At 43.1% G+C, this 19,833-nt stretch overlaps 1 protein-coding gene across 6 annotated transcripts in view; it reads right to left on the bottom strand.

Annotated features, from left to right (window-relative positions):
- The window catches only part of shroom3 (shroom family member 3), a 44,405-nt gene extending 25,403 nt beyond the window's left edge, over window positions 1–19,002 (bottom strand). For 2 of the 6 annotated variants that reach the window (XM_064306971.1, XM_064306972.1), the window contains exons 1-2: window positions 18,086–19,002; window positions 13,067–13,221 (exon numbers count right to left, since the gene is read on the bottom strand). In XM_064306971.1, the coding sequence (XP_064163041.1) occupies window positions 13,067–13,221; window positions 18,086–18,229 (299 nt within the window). In that variant the 5' untranslated portion in view covers window positions 18,230–19,002. Of the gene's footprint in view, window positions 1–6,388; window positions 6,830–9,460; window positions 10,198–13,066; window positions 13,222–18,085 lie in introns of those variants that run through there. The other 4 variants (XM_064306978.1, XM_064306977.1, XM_064306973.1 and 1 more) reach the window with 3 other exon arrangements.
- Window positions 19,003–19,833: the final 831 nt, after the last annotated feature.

Here is a 19,833-nt window from a genome sequence, read left to right as displayed (position 1 = left end):
AGCTTACTAAACCAGACACTAACCTTATATAGAAGCAATTTAGTGACCAGAGTTTAAGGCCTCAAAAATCAATACAATGAATCTACAAGCAGAATACATAATAAAAAAGAAAGTAAAAAATAGTTCAGCAAAAATAAAAACAAAAAATACAAAGCAAAAATAATGACAAAAAATACAAAGCACCATCTTGTACATTCTTGGACAAAGGTTTGTGTTTACTAACTAGTAGGAGGCTCAATGCTCAACCACAGACATTCAACAGGCACCACCTTCCTCTGATTTTGTGCTTTTTCTGTGCTGAGCACAATGGTAATGCCAGGTGTTTGGATGTCAAAGACAAAAGAATTTTTGGCTAATGTTTTCAGCCTCCTCCAACTAGTTTTCACAACCTTGTGCAAACAAGACTAACAAGGCTCTGCTTTCAGAAAATTCCAAAGGTATTACAGCCATCGCACATGCTCAGAAGACACCAAGCAGCAACAGTGTGCACAATGGATCCAGTGCCACACTAACACTGTTGTGACTCTGCATCTACCACCACACCTGTTCTCCTGCTCACATATTCAATTGTTGGGCCGGATTTTCAATCTTGCTTAGTGTTTACCTGTCATCTTTTTTTTTTTCATTCAGCACATTCATGGATCTTCACCTTGGTCCCCAGCAGGAAAGTGGCTACCATTAATCTGTTTACTCAACTGCCTCATGCAGTCTCCATCTGATATTTTTCACTGATCTGGACACAAACTGTGGGAGTGGCATTTGTGCTGACACTGATTTGCAAATGAGGCTATGAAATCCAAATCTATTCATGCAAATGAAAAGATCATATTTATGGACCAATATCAAATATAATGAGTAATGACAAAAATCGAATTAAGCAGAGACAAATTAATATGGAATGAAACAGGTAACTAACTGCTGTAACAACTGCAAGTAATGGGGTACTTACAAGAAGTGCATATTCTGGATTGTGCGAGTGTCTCTTTATATTTTATCCCCGCTCATTTATAATTCACAGCCTAACGACTTATAAATTCCCATTTTTTTATTCAGGGTGAGAAAACTGCGATGACAAACAAACAGTAGTGCCAAGTTTCGCAATGCAGTAACAGTGTTTGAGCTCACTATAAACACTGCACGGTGGGAACTGCATTGAAGGTAAATACGACTGTGTTTGTTAACTACGCCTGCAAGTGTTTGAGATTCAGCAGCCAAGAGCCACTCTTCCGAACTGAAGAGCTTGCTCTTTCAGAAAGTTCTTGTACAAAAACCCATTGACTTCCAGCAGACTTTGCCACCATCTGTACAACGAGCCCGATGTTGACAAAGCACTTCTGGAATTAAAAATGTGCTAGGCATCTGGTGCTGTCACTCCCTGCAAAAAAAAGCTTATTAAACTCTTCGCACACATGGTGAAAGTGGCTCAGGGTGTGGCATCTCCCAGAGCCAGTGACAACATTTATGACCCAGTAAATACTTGTAAGAATGCTGAAGCAGCAAGGCCTGTGTGACTGCAATTCCACCCTGATGTCATGCTCATAATCTTTCCTGGGGGGCAGGTGGTTGTCAACTTCTACCACCTTACCACCTGTGATATCACCAGAGGGAGGCAGGGATTTAAGAAGACGGATGCTTTCCATGCATTTACCCTGACAAGCATACAGAAAGAGTCTGGGGCAAGCTTCCATTGCCCCCTAATTTGAAGCATTCTTTCTAAAGTTTGCAGTCCTCAAGCATTCAAAACAAGGGGATAGTTTCAAATAAAAATTGAGCAGTGGGCTGTAAAGACAATCCCCCCCGTTTAATTGGCAAAGATACCGCGTCTGTTGACATAGCCATTGTGAGTCGTGCCCCCAGCCGAGTCAAAACTATGCGGAAGATTATGGCGAAAGCCAGGGGCCTGTTTATTTTAAACTCCATCCAGTTATCCTGCAGCTGAGCATCTTTGCTCCAGTCCTTAAGCCAAGAGATGCTCCATATATCCTGTGTGCTCTTCATATCTAAATATTTGAGCTGTGAAATTAAATATGGGACGACGGGCTCATGGCGGGGGGGCTGCCTCTGAAGCCCTCCACTCAAGCATGCCCGGCACATTCCTTACATACCACCCTGCCCGCTGCAGGGCAACCCAGGTGGTATCCATGGTGATGGGCAACCATGCAGCCTCATCCTGGATTCCCTTGGTGAGCCCCAGCCTCGCAGCATGCATGGGTGTGGTAAGGGTCCCCAGCCCCACCGCAACCCGCGCAGATCCCTGTGGCATTGTGGGACAGCAGAAGCACGCCCGCTAATGCTACCACAATGCTCTCATCACTGTAAACAGAAGCCCTGATGGGGCTGTATGAATGAAAAATAAACTGTACTTTTAAATACTGACGCTTCACGCGCGCCATCGATGTTAGGATTTTAATTTACGCCGGAAATCACAGGGCAACTGCTGGGTTTCTCATTAACTCTGTCACCAGTTGTCCCTGGTTTGACGGTCAAAGAATAAACGACATCAGAGAAAAAAGCACAAACAAACCCCATAATGAGTAATGGCTCTGTGTGGGGGCATGCTGAGAGCGCAAGGGCACGTATACGTACGTGATTTACTGACAACTCTGACAGGCTCACACTCTTCACGTAAAAACTGCACGTGCGCACAACAGAACAAGGCCTACCACACCGTACATCAGATCGACGCCCTTTAAACATAAACCAGTTTAACTCGCCGTCGGAATGCCACGGTCTCGCCAGAGCCTCCAAAGAATTCCTCAGTTATTCCGGCAACACGGCAGGATCAGAGATCAGAGATTATGTAAATTATTATAATTACACTGAGCCCAGGGAACACCCAATGTAACCTGCACCTCAATCTGAGGACAAAAAGATCCTGAGGATAAATCATATAAAGAGAATGCTTTATTTAAGCTTTATTTACATTTCTGGTTTTGTGGAATATTAAAGTAATTAAAGACAGTTTATGCCATAGATTGGGCCACGCACATTTATTTTCATTCCTCCCATATTTACACATGCTTGCACAGGATTCTAGGATAATCTGTACTTCATATTTGAGAGCTGACGTGCACTAACATTTGGTCTTACAGCAATCAGTCGGAATTTGGAATTTGCTGTGAAACCCCCAAAATATAATTTCTGTTCATAAGATAAAAGCACTATAAACCATGAAATAGGTTTATCAGAGGCTTGAGCTCTGCCAACAACCCAAAGATGCCACTGTGCGATTTCAGTTTGCGGTTCAGGACGACTGATGAAACTGACTTCAGCTTGCATCAAGTGTACATTTATTCAGCTCCTAAAGTATTCCTGGCCCGCTGCATAAGACCTTTTATTTCCGTTTTCAACAGCATGTTGACAGCAAGAAACATATGGGGCATGTCCAAACACAATGTATAATGCACTTCGTAATGGTCAAATTTCTGTGGTTTACACAGTCTACATATACACATGCACATAAACTGTTTCAATAGCACAGTAATATACTGTATGTTGAAATGCATTGGTTCCATATTGGAATATTGTTATAAAAAATATTGAATACATACAGTAATGCAGCCCACAGTACCACAGTAATCCACAGTATTCAGCTATAAATGCTCTTTTTTTTGCAAACTTAAGACAAGCTTTCATTTATTTACATAACCTTTCATATATAAGCACTACATTCCAGGACTGAGATTATTTCTGCATACTGAGCCAGCTGAGGGTAGTATATGGGATACATATTTCGATTTTTCAAGAAAGAGAACATCTTCCCTTCTCATATTTGGAAATAACAATAACCGTTCATCTCAGGTACGACACCACGGGCAACAGACGGCAAACTTGGCATAAGGCTATCAAAATCACCACAAAAAGTGAAACATATACACTTAATACTGAATATACTCGATACTCCCACCCCAGGATAGAAGATTAACTAACACACCGAGGTTAAACTGCAGTCACATAAATCATTAATATTCATAAAACTTCAGCAGCACATTTGCTTCCTGTTAGTCCCTGACCGATGCAAGTGGCTGGCCTGTCCTTGTCCTACATCACAGCAAAATTCCACAGATACAACAGCATCATGAGTTAAGCATCTGAGCATCTGAGGTAAGTGGGATACTTCACTCATAGGACCTATGGTCCTGGTAAACACACTGCATATGACTCAAGGTTCAACAATGTTTTGCTGTTATCACATTCCTCCTACCACTCTTTTTTATCACATTCCTCCTTCCCTCTCATCCCTCTATCCTCCACCATCCCCCAGACGTAATCTCTCCTGACTCAGTGAATACTTCGTTGTGGATTAGAAAGTTGTTTTTCAGTGTTGCCCTCTGCGCAAAATTGCCTACATCAATAAAATAAAAAAACACACACAGCTAAGAATGATACTTCATTGGTTTGCTTGTGGTGACCGTCTCAATTGTCTTAAGGGCCAGTATTAGTAGTTACAAGCCTCCTGTTTCAGCAGTGATACAGCCAGACACACGGGGTTCTGTACTGGCTGGAAAAGCTGAGGCCCTCTGGGCCAAGTATTTAAGAGCGCTCGGCGTAAAGCTCCTGATTCTGACACGGCTTTACCCCCATCAAGAGGAACGGGCCTGACAAGAGGCTGGCGAAGACCGCAGTGGTGCTGGCGGCTTCCCAGCACCCTGCTATTGCCCGGGTTTCATTAGGGATCAGCGGACAGGAGCCTGTGGGAACCTCCGACTGAAAAACAAGTCAAGCCAGCTGACGTAGGCAGCTGAACGGGCGAGGGTCCGCACCCACTGACCGTACAAAAGACCCCCCACCCCCCAAAGCAGCTCCGCAGTCTTCCCCTCTTCCCATGGCAGGCACCAGGAAGTCAAGACCTGCCTCGGGCCCCTCTGTCTGAGAGGCAGAGAAAGTGTGGGCTTTCCGTGTAATGTGAGGCCCCTCTTCTCGTCATCCGTCACCCCCCCCACCCACCCCCCACCCCCACACCACCCTCTCTAACTCATTTCTCACAGAAGCCCGTGAGAGGGGGGACCCGGCATTGTGCGGCCGGAGCAGCAATGTTACATCACGCGCTGCAATTTAAAAAAACAGAGGAGCAGCCTTTATTAAAGCACCCGTCTGGAATGGCCCACCACCAGGCTGGGATGAGCTGACCGGTTCAAGTGCAGCCCCGCTGAGCACTCCTCCAGCTAGGCCAGGGGGAACAGAGGGGTGGCTCCTTGCTCAATAGCAGCAGCAGTCAAGAGCTCCTAAATACAGCTGATCTTGAGTCTCATTTGTAGGGAAACTCGCTAGCCCTTGGCCACCATCCCGAAAGGCCAAGAGACCAGTGAGCAGGAAAGAGCAGATTTTTCAGTGTAGTTACTATTAGCAACAGGCTTGTGAATAACTCAGTTTGCTCACCAGCTGCTCACAGTAGCTTAAACAATAGCTGCAAATCCTTTACTTTTTTCTACATCCAGCTGGTGCGTGTTAGATTCAGAATACTGTCGTTGTCATGTGAAAAAGTATATTTTAAAAGATATTAAAGATACCAGATTATATAATAACTAAAAGATAATATTAAAAGATTATACTGCCATGAACTGTATCATGTACAGACAGTATTAAAGGAAAAACATTATTACTCAAGTTTTTTAAAAAAGAAGATAGAATATTCTAATTTCTCTATGAGCTGTAGCCATATCTCATAATAAACATCTCATACTAATTTGGTTGAACACCAAATGAGACTAAACCATAATGAAATTTAGCTGTTCCATCAAATTATACTTTTCTAAATTAGTGTGAACATATTTTTTTCAAGAATGTGATTACACGAGGGCTAATTTCCTAGGGCCTACTCAATGCGGCAGCTCGTCCAGCTGAATCAATTATTCAAGATTAGAAGACAGCTTAAACTAGAGCGTGGAACAGCATTTGTAAAAGAACACAGCATAAAGGATAACCCTCTAATGGTTCTCATAAAACAATATGGTAGCATATACAATTTAGATATGCTACCACCATTTCTAAGAACCCGGCAAGGAACAGACTTCATAAGTACATTTTTATTGTAAGGCATGATAGATTTAGCATAAATGCATTTGAAGGCAAAAGATAGCACTGATTGCCGGACTGGCAATCTGTTTACCAAAACAAAAATGTGAATTTGACTGAAAGAATCAAGGGAGCTACAGACACAGTTTTCTTGTGCACACAGGTTGAGCACCCTTTAAAAACATCCTGGTTTGAAATACTCCGCAGAAAACATTCTGATTCATCATCGCTGCTTTCTCTTTGCTGCAGCTCTGTGCTGCACTCGCACATCCTCTATGGCAACAGGATCAACTTTTTTTGTCATGTAAAGCCAAAACAGAAGCACGTTCTCTTAAGAAGGGTTGTAGGACATAACAAAGGTGGGTTCCCTTACCTGGCCTGCAAGTGCAGTGGAGAGGGATCAGGTGTCTGCTAGAATATTCCACCTACGACATCGTCAATGAGCCCAGACTTTGATGCTAGGCGGCAAAACTTCTTGTTTATCTCCTTTCTCCTAAAACTATTGAGTCAGCCAGCAGCGGTAAGGACAAAACCAGTTTCACTCTCTCTCTGTCTCCAGAGTCACCAGCAAGAGCAGTGACAGAATTCAACACGCGACAAAGCAACTAGCATTCTCTTTCTCTCTCTCTCTCTTGCTCTCTCTCTCTCTCTCTCTCTCACATACACACACCCTCTCTCTGTCTCTCTCGCTCTCCCCGTCTCTCTCTCTCTCTGCCTCTAACTCGTGCACAAAGCAGGGAGAAAGGAAAGCAGTTCAAATTACTTCCCTCCTCCCAGCCAACCAGAAGTGCCGCAGAGTTGAATGGGATGATGTCAGAGAGCAGGATGCACTTGTCCTCCAGTCAGAGGAGCAGCTCGTATGGCCTGCGCACCCTGCAGGTTCCCTGGACCACAGTCCGTGTACCTGTGACACAGGCCTCTGGCTCTCTCACCTCTCTCCGAACACCCCCCGTTTGCGGGAAAGGGAAGGCGTTTCTTTGTCCTCTTTAGGAGGAAGTGGAATGGAAGGAAGATCAGTATTTCAGTTTCTCATCAAACTTCTTCCTCAGTCCCGTCAGTCCCGTGTGCTGGTGTGCATCACCAAGGTGAACAAAGGAATCAGGAGACTTTGTGTGGAAAAGAGCCAGACTGAAACATTTGGGCTGCGTTTAAATCTCTGCTTTTAGGCTTTTGCTCTGGGTCCATGTTATCGTTCCAATTTTACACTTCACTGAAGAGCAATACTCAAGAGAAACATTCAGTGCCTAGAAAAGCCAGATAAAACTGTCCTTACATTTCTTCAAATAAAATTAAAATTTTAATTTTAAAACTATGCTAAATTTTAACTATTCATTTCAAGGTATTTTATATTTTAACTAGTTTCTCATTTCAGACATGCCTATAAACCACAATTTTAAAAAAGCACAGCCAACATGCTCAATATTTAGTAGGTAATACATATTCCCTATATTTATTCATTTTTTAACTTGTTGTGATAATTCATTCTAACACAGGCCAACAATATGTTTCTCAAGAGTAATTACAATCAAACTTTTTTTTTAAATATCAATGTCTAAATGGGAAAGATTACCATTTGAAGAACTCCACACACCACACTAAATATAAAATATTTTGTTGAACTGTGTCACTAAGAACAGTACAAACACAGTCCTACATGTTCCTTTTAACTTCCCACAAAGACCACATTGAAATAAATTCCATCATATTTTACCCAAAAAGGAATGAGGGCAACATTGCAGACACTGATGTTACATTTTCAAAGCAAGTTTATCATGCCTGTAAAATTTCATCACTGTTTACACAACACACAATCACACATACATTCCAGTGACAGTATAAATAAAATTCAGTCTTATTCTTGTGACTGAGCCTTATAATTGATGCTGGAGGAAAACACAATTACATATCTATTCATATCTGGAAGACAGAGCGAATGAGGAGAGGACATGATCGATAAGCTTCTCTTTAATGTCCTGTACCATTATGCACTACACGGTGACTGGCCAGACATGCCAAAAAGAGGAGTTCACTCTTACCACATTGTTTTATGTACAATCATAATATTGATTCTGAATTGAAGCTCCATGTTTTGGATTTGATATGAACCAGAACTGAAAGTCTGGAAGACAACTATGTCTCCCTGAAGCAAACCACATAAACCCAAACAACTTGGCTTTGTCGAAGCACTGTCCCCTTCGCTGGACAGACCTGGACAGCCTTCCCGTTTTCACCATCCTGCCATTACATCCATTACGTCTCCCATTTTCTACTGGGGCAGACAAAAGCTCTTTCAATAACAGCTGTTTTCATTTCATGCAGACATCCCTTCATACGGAAGACAAGCCCTTCTTACCGGTCCTGAACATTCAAATTGGGACAAAACATGAGCGTTGTTTAGCGTGGTGATCGGGGAGCACAGCATTCTGGGCACATCAGGCCTCATTAATACCATTCACTATGCACCATGTTTCCTTTCAGCTTCAAATCGGAAACAAGCTAGCAGTGATGCACTAGAGCTTCTTAATCATAGTGACGATATGATGTCTCTTGTCCCTTTGTCCTAATGCATATTGCTGTCTTAAAGAGGAAACCCACAAGTCCAATAGAAGGCTATCCCCCAGGATCAGATCAAGCAGAATCACTGCATTCTGCTGACACCTGCACCAAGTCTCACTAAATGTCAAAACATTTGGCTTTTTTTGGTATTGCTGGCACTTTAAACTTGAGAAGATGTGTTTAACAGCTAGCTACCATGGACATGAACAAATAGTACCCTACACTTCATGGACCAATTGCATGGTTTCAGTCGGAATAATGTAAATTAATTGGTACAAAACATAAACAAAAAATGCTCCTGCAAGGGGTTATTCAGGAGCCATTTCCTAGTTGGGCACCATCTATCTTTCAGTACCTTCCGACGTATCAGATTCTTTTGTTTTCCTAAGACCAAGTCGCCCATAAATACTTTATAATAAATGAATAAGAGCATTGCGTGAGGTTTAGCTGCATTGACGTCTTTCACCTGTAATGCTGTTATCAATACTGTGTATTAATTACACTGAAGCGAGCAACAGGTGCCGGATGGAGACGCCTGGCATGTAGACAAAGTCTGAGAAGACATTGTTAAATATTTACAGCATTCCAGAGTGTCACATTGTAGCTGGTGTTCTGTGTTCTGAACGGGCAGAGTTAGATGGGGGGGGGGGGGGGCTGCTCTGGCCAGAGGGAGCAACCGCCCAGCTTAGCCCCTTTTTCCAGCAGACTGACCAGGTCAACCGCGCTCACGACTTAAGACAGCAATTTGTATTCTGAGTGAAACCGCGGCACACTGAGGCAAAAAGGCAAAAACAACCACTGTTATGGCTGAAAATGGCAGTTATACTGGCTAAGTGCTTTCTATTGCATGGTGAACACCAGCACCATCTTTGTCCAAGAGGCCACATACCTGTCCACCACATCACTGAGTTCTGCACTCTCTTCCATCACCTCGCAAGTGTTTCTGTTCACTCTTTGGACACAGTCAGTCAAAACCCTTTCTTGCAGCATTCACTGAAGTCCATCGACAGCAGCCTTACTGACCACTGACACACTGGCTTGCAGGTGTGCATTGCAGCCCATGATGCAGGTCGAGTGCTGCTTTTTGATAGAGGTGCTGACCTGTAGCCTGCCCATTCTGAGCGAGTATGCGGAGCGCACTCAATTACCCAGAGGGCCGAGGGTCTGTCGGAGAGCTGTACGATTTTCTCCTTCACGTCGATCCAGCGCTCTGGGCATCATCCGATTCCTCAGAAGAAGATGGCCTCCACTCCCGCAGGGTAAATGCTCAAGGCACAGAAGAAGAACATTCCCACTTCTTTGCATAAACTGACTTTAAATGCAGCAGAGATTCCATGCGATCACCTTCCCACACTGATCCTCTGGCTCGGCCAGGACCCTCCTCTCTACCCTCTCTGCTTTCACAAGAATGGCGCTGCTGCGTCTCAAGGCTCCGGTTGTGCAACTTCCAGCCCTCTCCCGACGGGGAGGCAGGCTGATGATGTCACAGTCCCCAGGGAGCAGGCCGCTCCCTCCACGCGCTCGCTCCTACAGGTCTTTCGCAGTGACGGTCGGGAGCTCCTACCAACCAGCGGCCCACGTCGATCCTCAGACTCACCAGGGTCGGCAGTTTGCCCGGGGCTTTACGCGGTCAACATCCTGGGCTATTGTGAGGCTGTATGTTACCAGACAGCCCGTAACTGCCAGGATCCGTTTGGCTTGCTTCTGTCCTCCCCCCCCCCCCCCGCCTGAACTTGAACTCTGTACCTGCATGCAAATGAGATCTCAACCAGGCAAACTACTGCCACTTTCAATCTCTCGCTCCTTTGCTCTCTCTCTCTCTGTCTGTATCTCTCTCACACTCACTCTCCCTCTCTGTCTCACTCTCTCTGTCTCTCTGTATCTCTTTCTCACTCACTCACTCTCTCTCTCTCTCTGGTGAAGCCTAACCTCCACCTGTTAGCCAGTTCCTGGGTACAGGAGGCCATAAACCCTTGCTTTACTGCCAGCCAGGCGAACTCGAGACCAGGGCCAGACATAAAACAAAGCCAGGTGTGTGACAATGGTGCCCATTATGACCGTGTTATGAGGGAAATAAAAGGCCTTTGCTGTGTACACAGCCCTCACAGCTGAACCATGGCCTTTGTCTCCCACTCAGACTGTACTGCACTGAACGATGATGCATTTTTACCACCCCCCCAGCCGACCACCACAACCACTTTGAATTTTGCTGACACACGAATTTGCATTGTCACAGGACTACCTGACAACCTGTGAACAGCCTTTGGGCCAAGGGTACTTAGCACAAGCACCTGTAAAAACCCAGGTATTTACAGCCTGCAGATGATAAAGATTGAAATGAAACTCCATACGATAATTACTACACACGTAATCTACAAATTGGCTCTATTGAACATTGCCATTAGGAAAATAAACCTGCTTAGCAGACAACCTTATTCACTTAAAATTTGACAAGCTGTCTTGTCCTCAACGTTTTGGCTACGTTTTTCTCTGGTTACAGAAGCAAATTAAGTAAGAAACTTCAAGTAAACCAGTGCCTCAGGATTTTAGCCCATGAAACTGTGATACAGAGGCCATTTTCTCTAACCCAGCGACCTCGGTGTTCAAAGCACAGAATTCATATTGTGCTGACTAAACAAATACCCCATTTCCCATCTCTACTTCTTTATGGCACAACATTCAGACAAAAAAACTGATTTAACAACAAGGCCACATTTTCCTTACTCTACCCCCATTACAGTGGCTTCTTTGTTCCCCGTTTATGACAGCAATCAAGCCGTGAGTACAGTACACAGCTGCCTCAAAAACCACAGAGCTGTGGAGTTTGGATCACTTCTATGTGTGCCCCCTAAGGGATACAGTACACAATAACAATTACCCAGCAAAAAAGCAATGTGGCCAGCAATCACTGCAGCCAGCAAATACAGTACAATCACAAGTTCAAGATTCATTTTTCTTTTAAGCATAGCCAATACCCAGAAAACCTTTTGACACTGGTTAGGCGTCTAATTAATGTTGGTCATGGAGGTCGATATGATGTTGAATAGTGGGGCAGAAATTAGGTCAGTAATTTACAGAGTACAAAACGCTGATCTATTATAGGTAGAAAAGTGGTCGCGTCATGACTCAACGATGATCAGCCTAGTAGCCACGACACAGGTTGATAAATTGTATGGGGGGAAATTAAATAATAAGTATTCAAACATAAGAACAAGAAAGGTCTGTTGGAATGATTCTCATAATTTTTGAGTTCAGGGCCCTGCAATAGAGGTACTCTTGCTTACTGGATAAGCCCTGTGGCCAGATCAAATCCTGACTGTGCCGAGGCAGACCACTGGTCATAGGCCTATCCAGAATGGTTCCAGTTTGCAGGGAATTTTCGAACTGTTCATTCAATAGTGATTCCTCTAACCAATAATATAACTGTCAAAGTTCAGAAGGGGGACCGCACAGTTAAAAGAAAAATGACAGACTACATACAGATTTCAGAGCAGGTGCTTGTTTCGATGAACCAAACATTTATCAATCACTTGTCAGGTCTATGGAATGCATAATTATCATGCCCACACAAAAATCTAATCTGTAAAGCTCATCCTTGAAGATATCTGTTGTGTTACTCATAAATCCACAAAATATGAGTAACTCAACAGGTTAAAATATACTGATGCACTTGAAAACAAAAGAAAAATCTCAGACATAACCCTTGGATCTATCAGTTAGGACAAAACACTGATAATACTGTCTGCTGTTAACTTCCTGCTCCCTGTAAAATCTCTCACTGACACGGGACAGCATTCTGTCGAGTGTTTCCACAGAGTTCACACTGGCCTTCAGACAGAATAGCACTATTTGAAAACAAAATATTTTGAATAATTAGAGAAGGCATGGAGAAGGACACTAAAGAGGTGAACTCCGCAGTGTCCACAAAAGAAACTTGTGGCGAGAGATTCCACAGACATCTCGCCCTATTTTCATTCTCACCAGGGTGTCAGCCATGTCCCTGCAGCCACCATTATGGAGATAACAGAGAGCTGGTTCCTCTCAGCTGACAGGGGCAAGAACACAGAGCTGCTGACCCGCTCCTTATCTTTAAGTGCTAAAGCATGTCTGTCACCAACAGTAGAAGGACTGACACGTGGCCAGAGCCAAGGGTGTGAGGTCACAGTTCGGTTATACCATTGGAATGTGCACCATCCAAGGGTCTTTCCCAGCATGCAACTGGTGTTAAGCTGATATGGAGCACCAGCAGAATTCTGGTCTCGCACATGAAATTGCATTACCAGCAACACACAATGGACAAGAGAGCTCTGTCACTCTGCCTCACATAAGGACAAACGCACACATACGCACATTCTGTAATGAGGTGACTACAAATTATAATGTGTAGCATGAGTATATTGATTATTTTAGGAGAAAAGAAAGTGAGATGGCTGCAGAAACAGAGAGAGAGAGAATGAGAGAGGGAGGGAGAGAGACGGAAGTCAGTGGTCCATACCTGCAGACTGTGAGCCGGAGGGTCTTGTAGGAACCCTTAACCAGAGAGATGGCCTCCTGTCTGGATCCACTCAGCTCCACCTCGTTAATGTTGACCACTTGATCCCCGACCTGCAGGGGGTGCTCTAACAGATCCGCCTTCCCGCCCTCCTCCACCTGCAGAAAGCCCGGAGACACACAGGAAACAAGCGTCAACCCTGCACCGATGCTCTTGGAGCCGTTTTCTAAAACTGTCCAAGCCTGATCTACAGGGTTGGTTTCAATGATCTGTGACCAGGAACCTTATCGTTTCCCATCATGCATAGGGGGTCTCAGCATGCCACAAGGAGCGGATTAACGGCCATAGAGTTGACTCTTCTAGCTTTTTAAATCACTCTTCCTTCTACTCAAACCAGTCATCTTAGTGCACTGATTAGAAGGCAGTATCTCACATTTTCCTGTGAGATCATGGTAAATTAAAAGATGAGTCCCAACTGCACTGATTGGCTGGTTCATGCCTGGGCATGCAAGAACCAAACCATTCCCAAGGGGGCAGGAAGGACAAAAAATGCCCAGGGGTCACTTTTCTCTAGTCCCACATTGGTGTTATTGCCAAACTTTTCAGGCTCAAGAGTTCAGAATACATTGGCATAACTTCATACAAAAGCAACACCACAAACACAAGCCTTTGATTTTTCCCAGTGAGTAAAAACGCTGATAATACGGTCGGCTTTTGTCTCCAAGTTCCCTACAAACCTCTCTCTCTGTATCACACTCGTTGGCTACTTCCACCGAGGAATGCCATTCAGACAGAATGAAGTTATTCAAGACATGAAATATTTAGAATAATTAGAAATGCAGGCATAGCATTTTACACTTTCTTAGTGGCAGATTGTTGTACCCCCTGAAAAGGCCAGGGGAATTTACTTAACTTGCTCCCTAAAGGACCTGAAAAGAGGCCTTTAATTACAGATGTGCTGCCAAGGCGTTGACAATGAACCTATTAATATGGACTTGAACAAAGAGACTAATTCTCTTAACCTTTCCTTAACCCACTGCTTTCACAAGTCGTAGGTCACAGCGACATCATCTCCAAGCTCTAATGCACTGTAAACAGTCCGCAGCGTCCGCATTCAAAAGCACACAATTAAAGCACGTTTGAAAAACACATCTGAAATCGGTATTCAGGCAACATAAAGTGGATGTTTTTATCTGCTATCTCTTTTTTTTTTTTGTCTCCCCTTTTCCTTTTGTCACTTTTCAGACAAGCCAGGCTTTCGCAAATTCCGTAACTGACATTCCTCTTTTTCACTCTCTCTCTCTCTCCCTCTGCCCCTTCTCTCTCACTCTCTCTCTCTCTCTTGGACCACTGCCAGAAGCCTGGGCCACATTCCGGATTGCACTTCCCAGCTTAAAAAAAAAAAAATGGGGGGACGGGGGTTGGTGGTTTGGGGGCACCGTTGGATGTCTGCCTGTTGCCTTATCTTGTTAGGATCTCCAGCACGACCCTTCAAAGAATGCACCATGCCCTTCTGGCCCCCGTACATTGATGGCCACCGCCAGCCCGTCCAAGAGCCACTTCGCCCTAGTCTAAGCAGCGGCCCCCTCCCTCTCTCTCTCTCTCTGGAATAGTGAGACAGGTGCAATGCTGCGTACCACATTTGTGTCTTGGACCTGTGAGGCTAATGGCCCAGGCTGCCCTGCCTCACCAGAAACAGCACATTAGTTTATGTAGCGCCAAATGGAACCGTGTGAGGATGTTTACGCCGCACACAGCGAGCTCTCCGGCCCCCTGACCCTCACTCTCGAGGAAGTCTCGCGCAGTTCAGGGGGTACTCCTGCCACTAGATAAGAATGCACTGAATGCCCAGATCCACTTCAGCTTTCCACAAACTCCCGTTCTCTCATCCGCCCAACCCTGATGCTCCAGAAATCACTTTAACTCTTTACTGTCGCGTTCTGGAACGATACAATCAATGAGAGAAGCCATGGTTCTGACCACCATTTTGTTTCATTTACCTTTGAACTCTCCAGGAAACATCTAAAATCTAAACAAAAATGTAATTTTCTAAAGCAATTCCACCAAGAATTACTACTGAGCTTTGCTGCAGTTCACAGAGAGGGCCCACTTAATATAATGCTTAGAAGACCCTTTCCTGCAAACTATGCTACTTATAAGACAAAGCTCTGTTTTGGCCATAACTCCTCCCATTTGTTTAGTGATTAAATGTGGATTAAGGTGTGACAATTGGCTGCAGAATATGCTACATACAAAACTACAGCATATTTTTTAAATAATACAAACATATAGCTATATTTTTTGCTCCATTATGATTCTTAAAATATCCCTGGCCCTGTTGTTAATGCCATAAGACACAAATGAGTAGTTTTTGTTTTTAGCAGCAGGATATCTATGCATGGTTAGCTTGTTCAATTGAGGCAGAAAGATTCACAGGGCCAATTATATTTGCACAATCATATTTTTTAATGAATGGCCATTTCAAACCTCATTACTCAGCAAGGTTTTTTTACTTGCAATAAATGTTAACCTGATAAGAGGAAGTTACTAGGATGCTACAGTGTGGTTCAGAGCTAATCACATTAAACCCCAGCAGTCGGACCAACTACAAATAGAAACAATCCAAATTAGCTGTTTTTCCTTACAAAAATAAATCAAATTAAAATATATGGTGCACAAACTTTCCAAGCGCAGATTCCAGACGATTTTATATTTTGGACAAAGTCCCTGATAAATCTGAGTTCACCAGCTGGTCAGCTGCTTACTGTAGCTAAAATTACACCTCACCTCAGGGGCACTGCTTTGATGGACAAGGAGCCAGTTACAGCATTTTTCACATCATTGCATACAAGCATAGATTTATTTCTTTCTCATGGACAGCAATCATATATTGCTATAATAGCAACACACAAATAATTTAGGCTACTAGTGATCATTTGATAATTTCTATCAGTGGCTTTAATACAGCTGGACAACTGGTCCCATGACACTCAGCAATGTTCCTAGTTTTACCAAATGTTATTTAAGCACATAGGCTCTTTATCTAAAAATGAGAAATGTCAATATTTATGTGTAATGTGTCTCAAATGTCATCATACTTTGCACACAGTAGTGCAAACCTTAATTATGGTCATTTTAGACCCCTTATCATTTTATCAAGCAAACAGCGATTATCAGTGTATATTGCAGGTCATCTGCTGTTTTTTCATTTACATGGATCCTAGGTCATATATTCCAGAGTCGAGCAAGATCTAGTAGGGATGTATGATAAGGAAATTCTGGAGCCAATATAAATATCAGATAGGCTATTTGTCTGGCCATATTTGCCGATAGTAATGCAGATATTAATACCTCTGTGTTTCCACATTCATGCAAGTTGTAGATCAGCAAAGACCTCAGCTTTCAGAGGAAAATGTAACACATTTTATTTGTATAACAAAATATTTCAACTAATTTACTTTATTTCTAAACAGAGAGCATGAGTCTGGAGAACTACTGAGTTCAGGCAACAATGATTAGGCTACTTCTGATCATGGAAGTTTCACTTAATTTGCCTTTTCTACTTTAATATACCATTAAGTTTGTTTTAACTTATTATTGGCGAGTCACAGATATGGTCTTCATATCATCATCCATCTCTAATAGGTAACGTACATGGAGACCTGGAAAACAGATGTTATGTATCACAGTGGTTGAGACCCTGCACAGCAAAATGCCCAGTGTTAATTCAAGTCTAGCAGTGTTGATTCAACTCAAGTTGAATTAACACTGTTAAGAGTTGAATTAACACTGTACGTGTTCGATCTTCACACGCTAATGGAACAAATGTCCAATTTAAATGTTCAAAGCCACAACAATTTTAGTGCTGAACTCTCAGAGTATTACAGGAGATAGACATGGAGTGGAAGTCCCAACAGCACTCATGATTGCCTGGATTGTAGGCCCCCAGCTCTAACTCCCATTAGCAGCACACATGTAGGAGCAAATTATGCTAATCATGCGGCTGCAGATTAGCGGACATACTTTTGTCAGGACCAGCAAAGAGGTTTACAGTGGACAGGATCTTCATGAATGGCCTCATTCTTTGTACAGTAATTAAGACCTGAAGGGGGATAGCAATAAAACTGCTGCATGCACATGTATATCTGAATATTTTCAAATGCACAGTAATGCAGCATCGGGAGGGATTCATTCCAGTAAGATTAATACCTGCAAACACAATAAAACAGGATTTTTATAAGTCGCTCCTCCCTTTCCGGAGGGGTTTTTCATGATACCCTCTTCCCCGTCAGTAATATTGAGAGCTCTGTGTCTCCCCATGACCTGATTTGTGTACTTATTTGCACATGATTTAAGGGGAAAGCCAATATGGGAACGCTTACTGGCATTCTCTGCCATTTATCAGGTGGAAAAAATGCTAACTAGACAGAATAATTTGTGCAGAATATTAAATGTTAAATGTGATTACAGTTGAGAAATTGTAAATGAAAATGGACATCTTAGAAAACTGAAGATCTCCCATGACATTTACAACACCATCTTCAGTGGGTTTACTATGCTGCTGGTTGCAGTGCGTATGGGTGTTTTATCTACAAGCGACTTCATCAAAGCATCATTTCATATAGTTTCTGAAAAGAGGGCTCGGTCATCTTAAAAATATGAGTACTTTGTCAGAGTTGAGATTTTGACATAGCCTATAGTTGGTGTAAGGCTAGTTTTTATATGCGAAACAATATACATTACAGTGTAGGCTTTTTGTTCGTTTTTGTATTTTCACCTAAACTTTAAAGTTTACGACCAGGGGGGAAAAAAACAAACAATCAAAAGAAAATATTCTCACATATATTTTCGATTCACAAATGTTTTTAAAAATAATATATTTGATTCTTAGCACGCTGCAAATGTCTAATCGTGGCATTATTGACCTCTCCAGATTGATGCTAAGTGTTGACTGTTGACACTTGCGTCTCGTATTTAAAAGCCACGTGTAAATTGATACAAGGAGTTTCAGTGATACTTTACCTTAGAGATGATTAATGCTTCCCCATGTTCAAGGCCACCTTTGAGTGTGAACCCCCAGGGAGCTCCACCCTGGAGACGTGCCTCCACATAGATTAATCTTCCTCTATGTAACACTGTGCTGAAGCTTGAGCAGTTCCTCTCCATAGTCCTCAACGAGAGAAAAATGGACTGAACTGGTAGGGATTCCTATTCAGTCAACCAAGTCTCTTGTGTAGAAAATGATAAACTAATGGTCCTGTTTTCGTTTTCCGTTTCTTCTTTTTCAGATCCACTGATGCCAAAACAGGAATCTCTAATTTGAAGTGAAAATACATTTCCACGCATTATCCAAGGAGTTCAGACGGAAACCCCAACAAAATAAGATTTTACATTTTGCTTCCGACAGTTACCTCAATGTTCGTCCAACTATCAACAAGTGATGTTGGAATAAAGCGATCGGGTAGGAAGAATAAAGGCACAAAACTACTTTCCAGGCTGCCGAAGTTCAGTGACCACGATCCGGTGGAAGCCTTCACTTTTGATCGCTTATCAGCCTTTTTTCTTCTTCCGAGTGCATTTTACCATTACAATAGCATTTGCTACAATTCAGTGGATTGAAAGAAAAGCGGGGGCTCTCGACAGCTAGCTGGTTGCTTCGGGATGGTCCTGTCAAAACTTTGCAAAGTATATTTCGCAAAGTTGCGTTTCCTGCGTTCCCCTCTTTCGCTACCTCTGCTCTTCTCGGGTTTAGGCCAACACTATCGTGTAAATACCAATTCGATTTCACCCCGTTCCCTTGATGCGCCAAATCCACTCACATCAAATCCATGGATGATGCAGGAATCTGCCTTCCCCCTCTTCGCAGTTCACCCGAACAGACGCACGAAGACGCATGCGTGAGGTGCGCTACCCGCTCTGCAGCCCACGGAGTTAGTGCAGTCAGAGCTGTGCACCGAGTGAGATTTTTTTACTTTCAAAGCTGAGACGGCTTTTAATTTCCGTGACACAAATACCAGTTGAGCACAATCGCAATGTCCCACGGTTCTTCCTTTATTTTGCGTTGATTACTTCATCGAAATTCCAGTCCTACCACTCGAGGGGGAAACGGAAGAAAAGGGCATTGTTTCAACGTGACTGGCCATGCGTCCTTTTTGTAGCTGCATTGCTGTATATCCTTTATAATTGCATTCAACGATACTACCTGTACAAAACATTCGCAGGAGAGGTATGAATGGGTATGTAACACAAAACCAAAGCTTTCCTCAAATGGTTTAATGAAAAAGTTGGATCATGCATTTTCCTCCTGTTAATCTCTAGTATTTAGGTCATGCATGTTTGATATCTGCATGACCGTATACCATCTGCAGTGACTACTATCCCCAATTGCAAAGAGTAAAAATTTGTCATTTGGATGCAAAATTTTACCATTATGTTACATATGATTATAATTTACTTACATGCATGAATACATGTTCAGGTTTTATTCAGTTTCTCAATCAAGGTTAGGTTCGAAAGTTTTGCAGTGGCATTTTCTAAAGTGCACAGACATCATTAGGCCTTGCATTGAGAACTAAACAGAACAAAGTATCCTAGAAAACACCTGGTATCAAGTACATCAAACAGGTGTACCCCAAGGCTAGGGATCTCAGTATAGCAGATAAGCCATTGATCTTCACCAAACCACAGGTTTCCTATTCAGGCTGCAGGTGTTATTAGGGCCCTGGTGGGACATAGCTGCCAATCAACGCTGTTTTCAAGAGCCCTTAAAC

The sequence above is a fragment of the Anguilla rostrata genome, chromosome 14 (assembly GCF_018555375.3).
Source record: "Anguilla rostrata isolate EN2019 chromosome 14, ASM1855537v3, whole genome shotgun sequence".
Lineage (NCBI taxonomy): Eukaryota > Metazoa > Chordata > Actinopteri > Anguilliformes > Anguillidae > Anguilla > Anguilla rostrata.
This window is presented reverse-complemented; position numbering and strand designations above follow the sequence as displayed.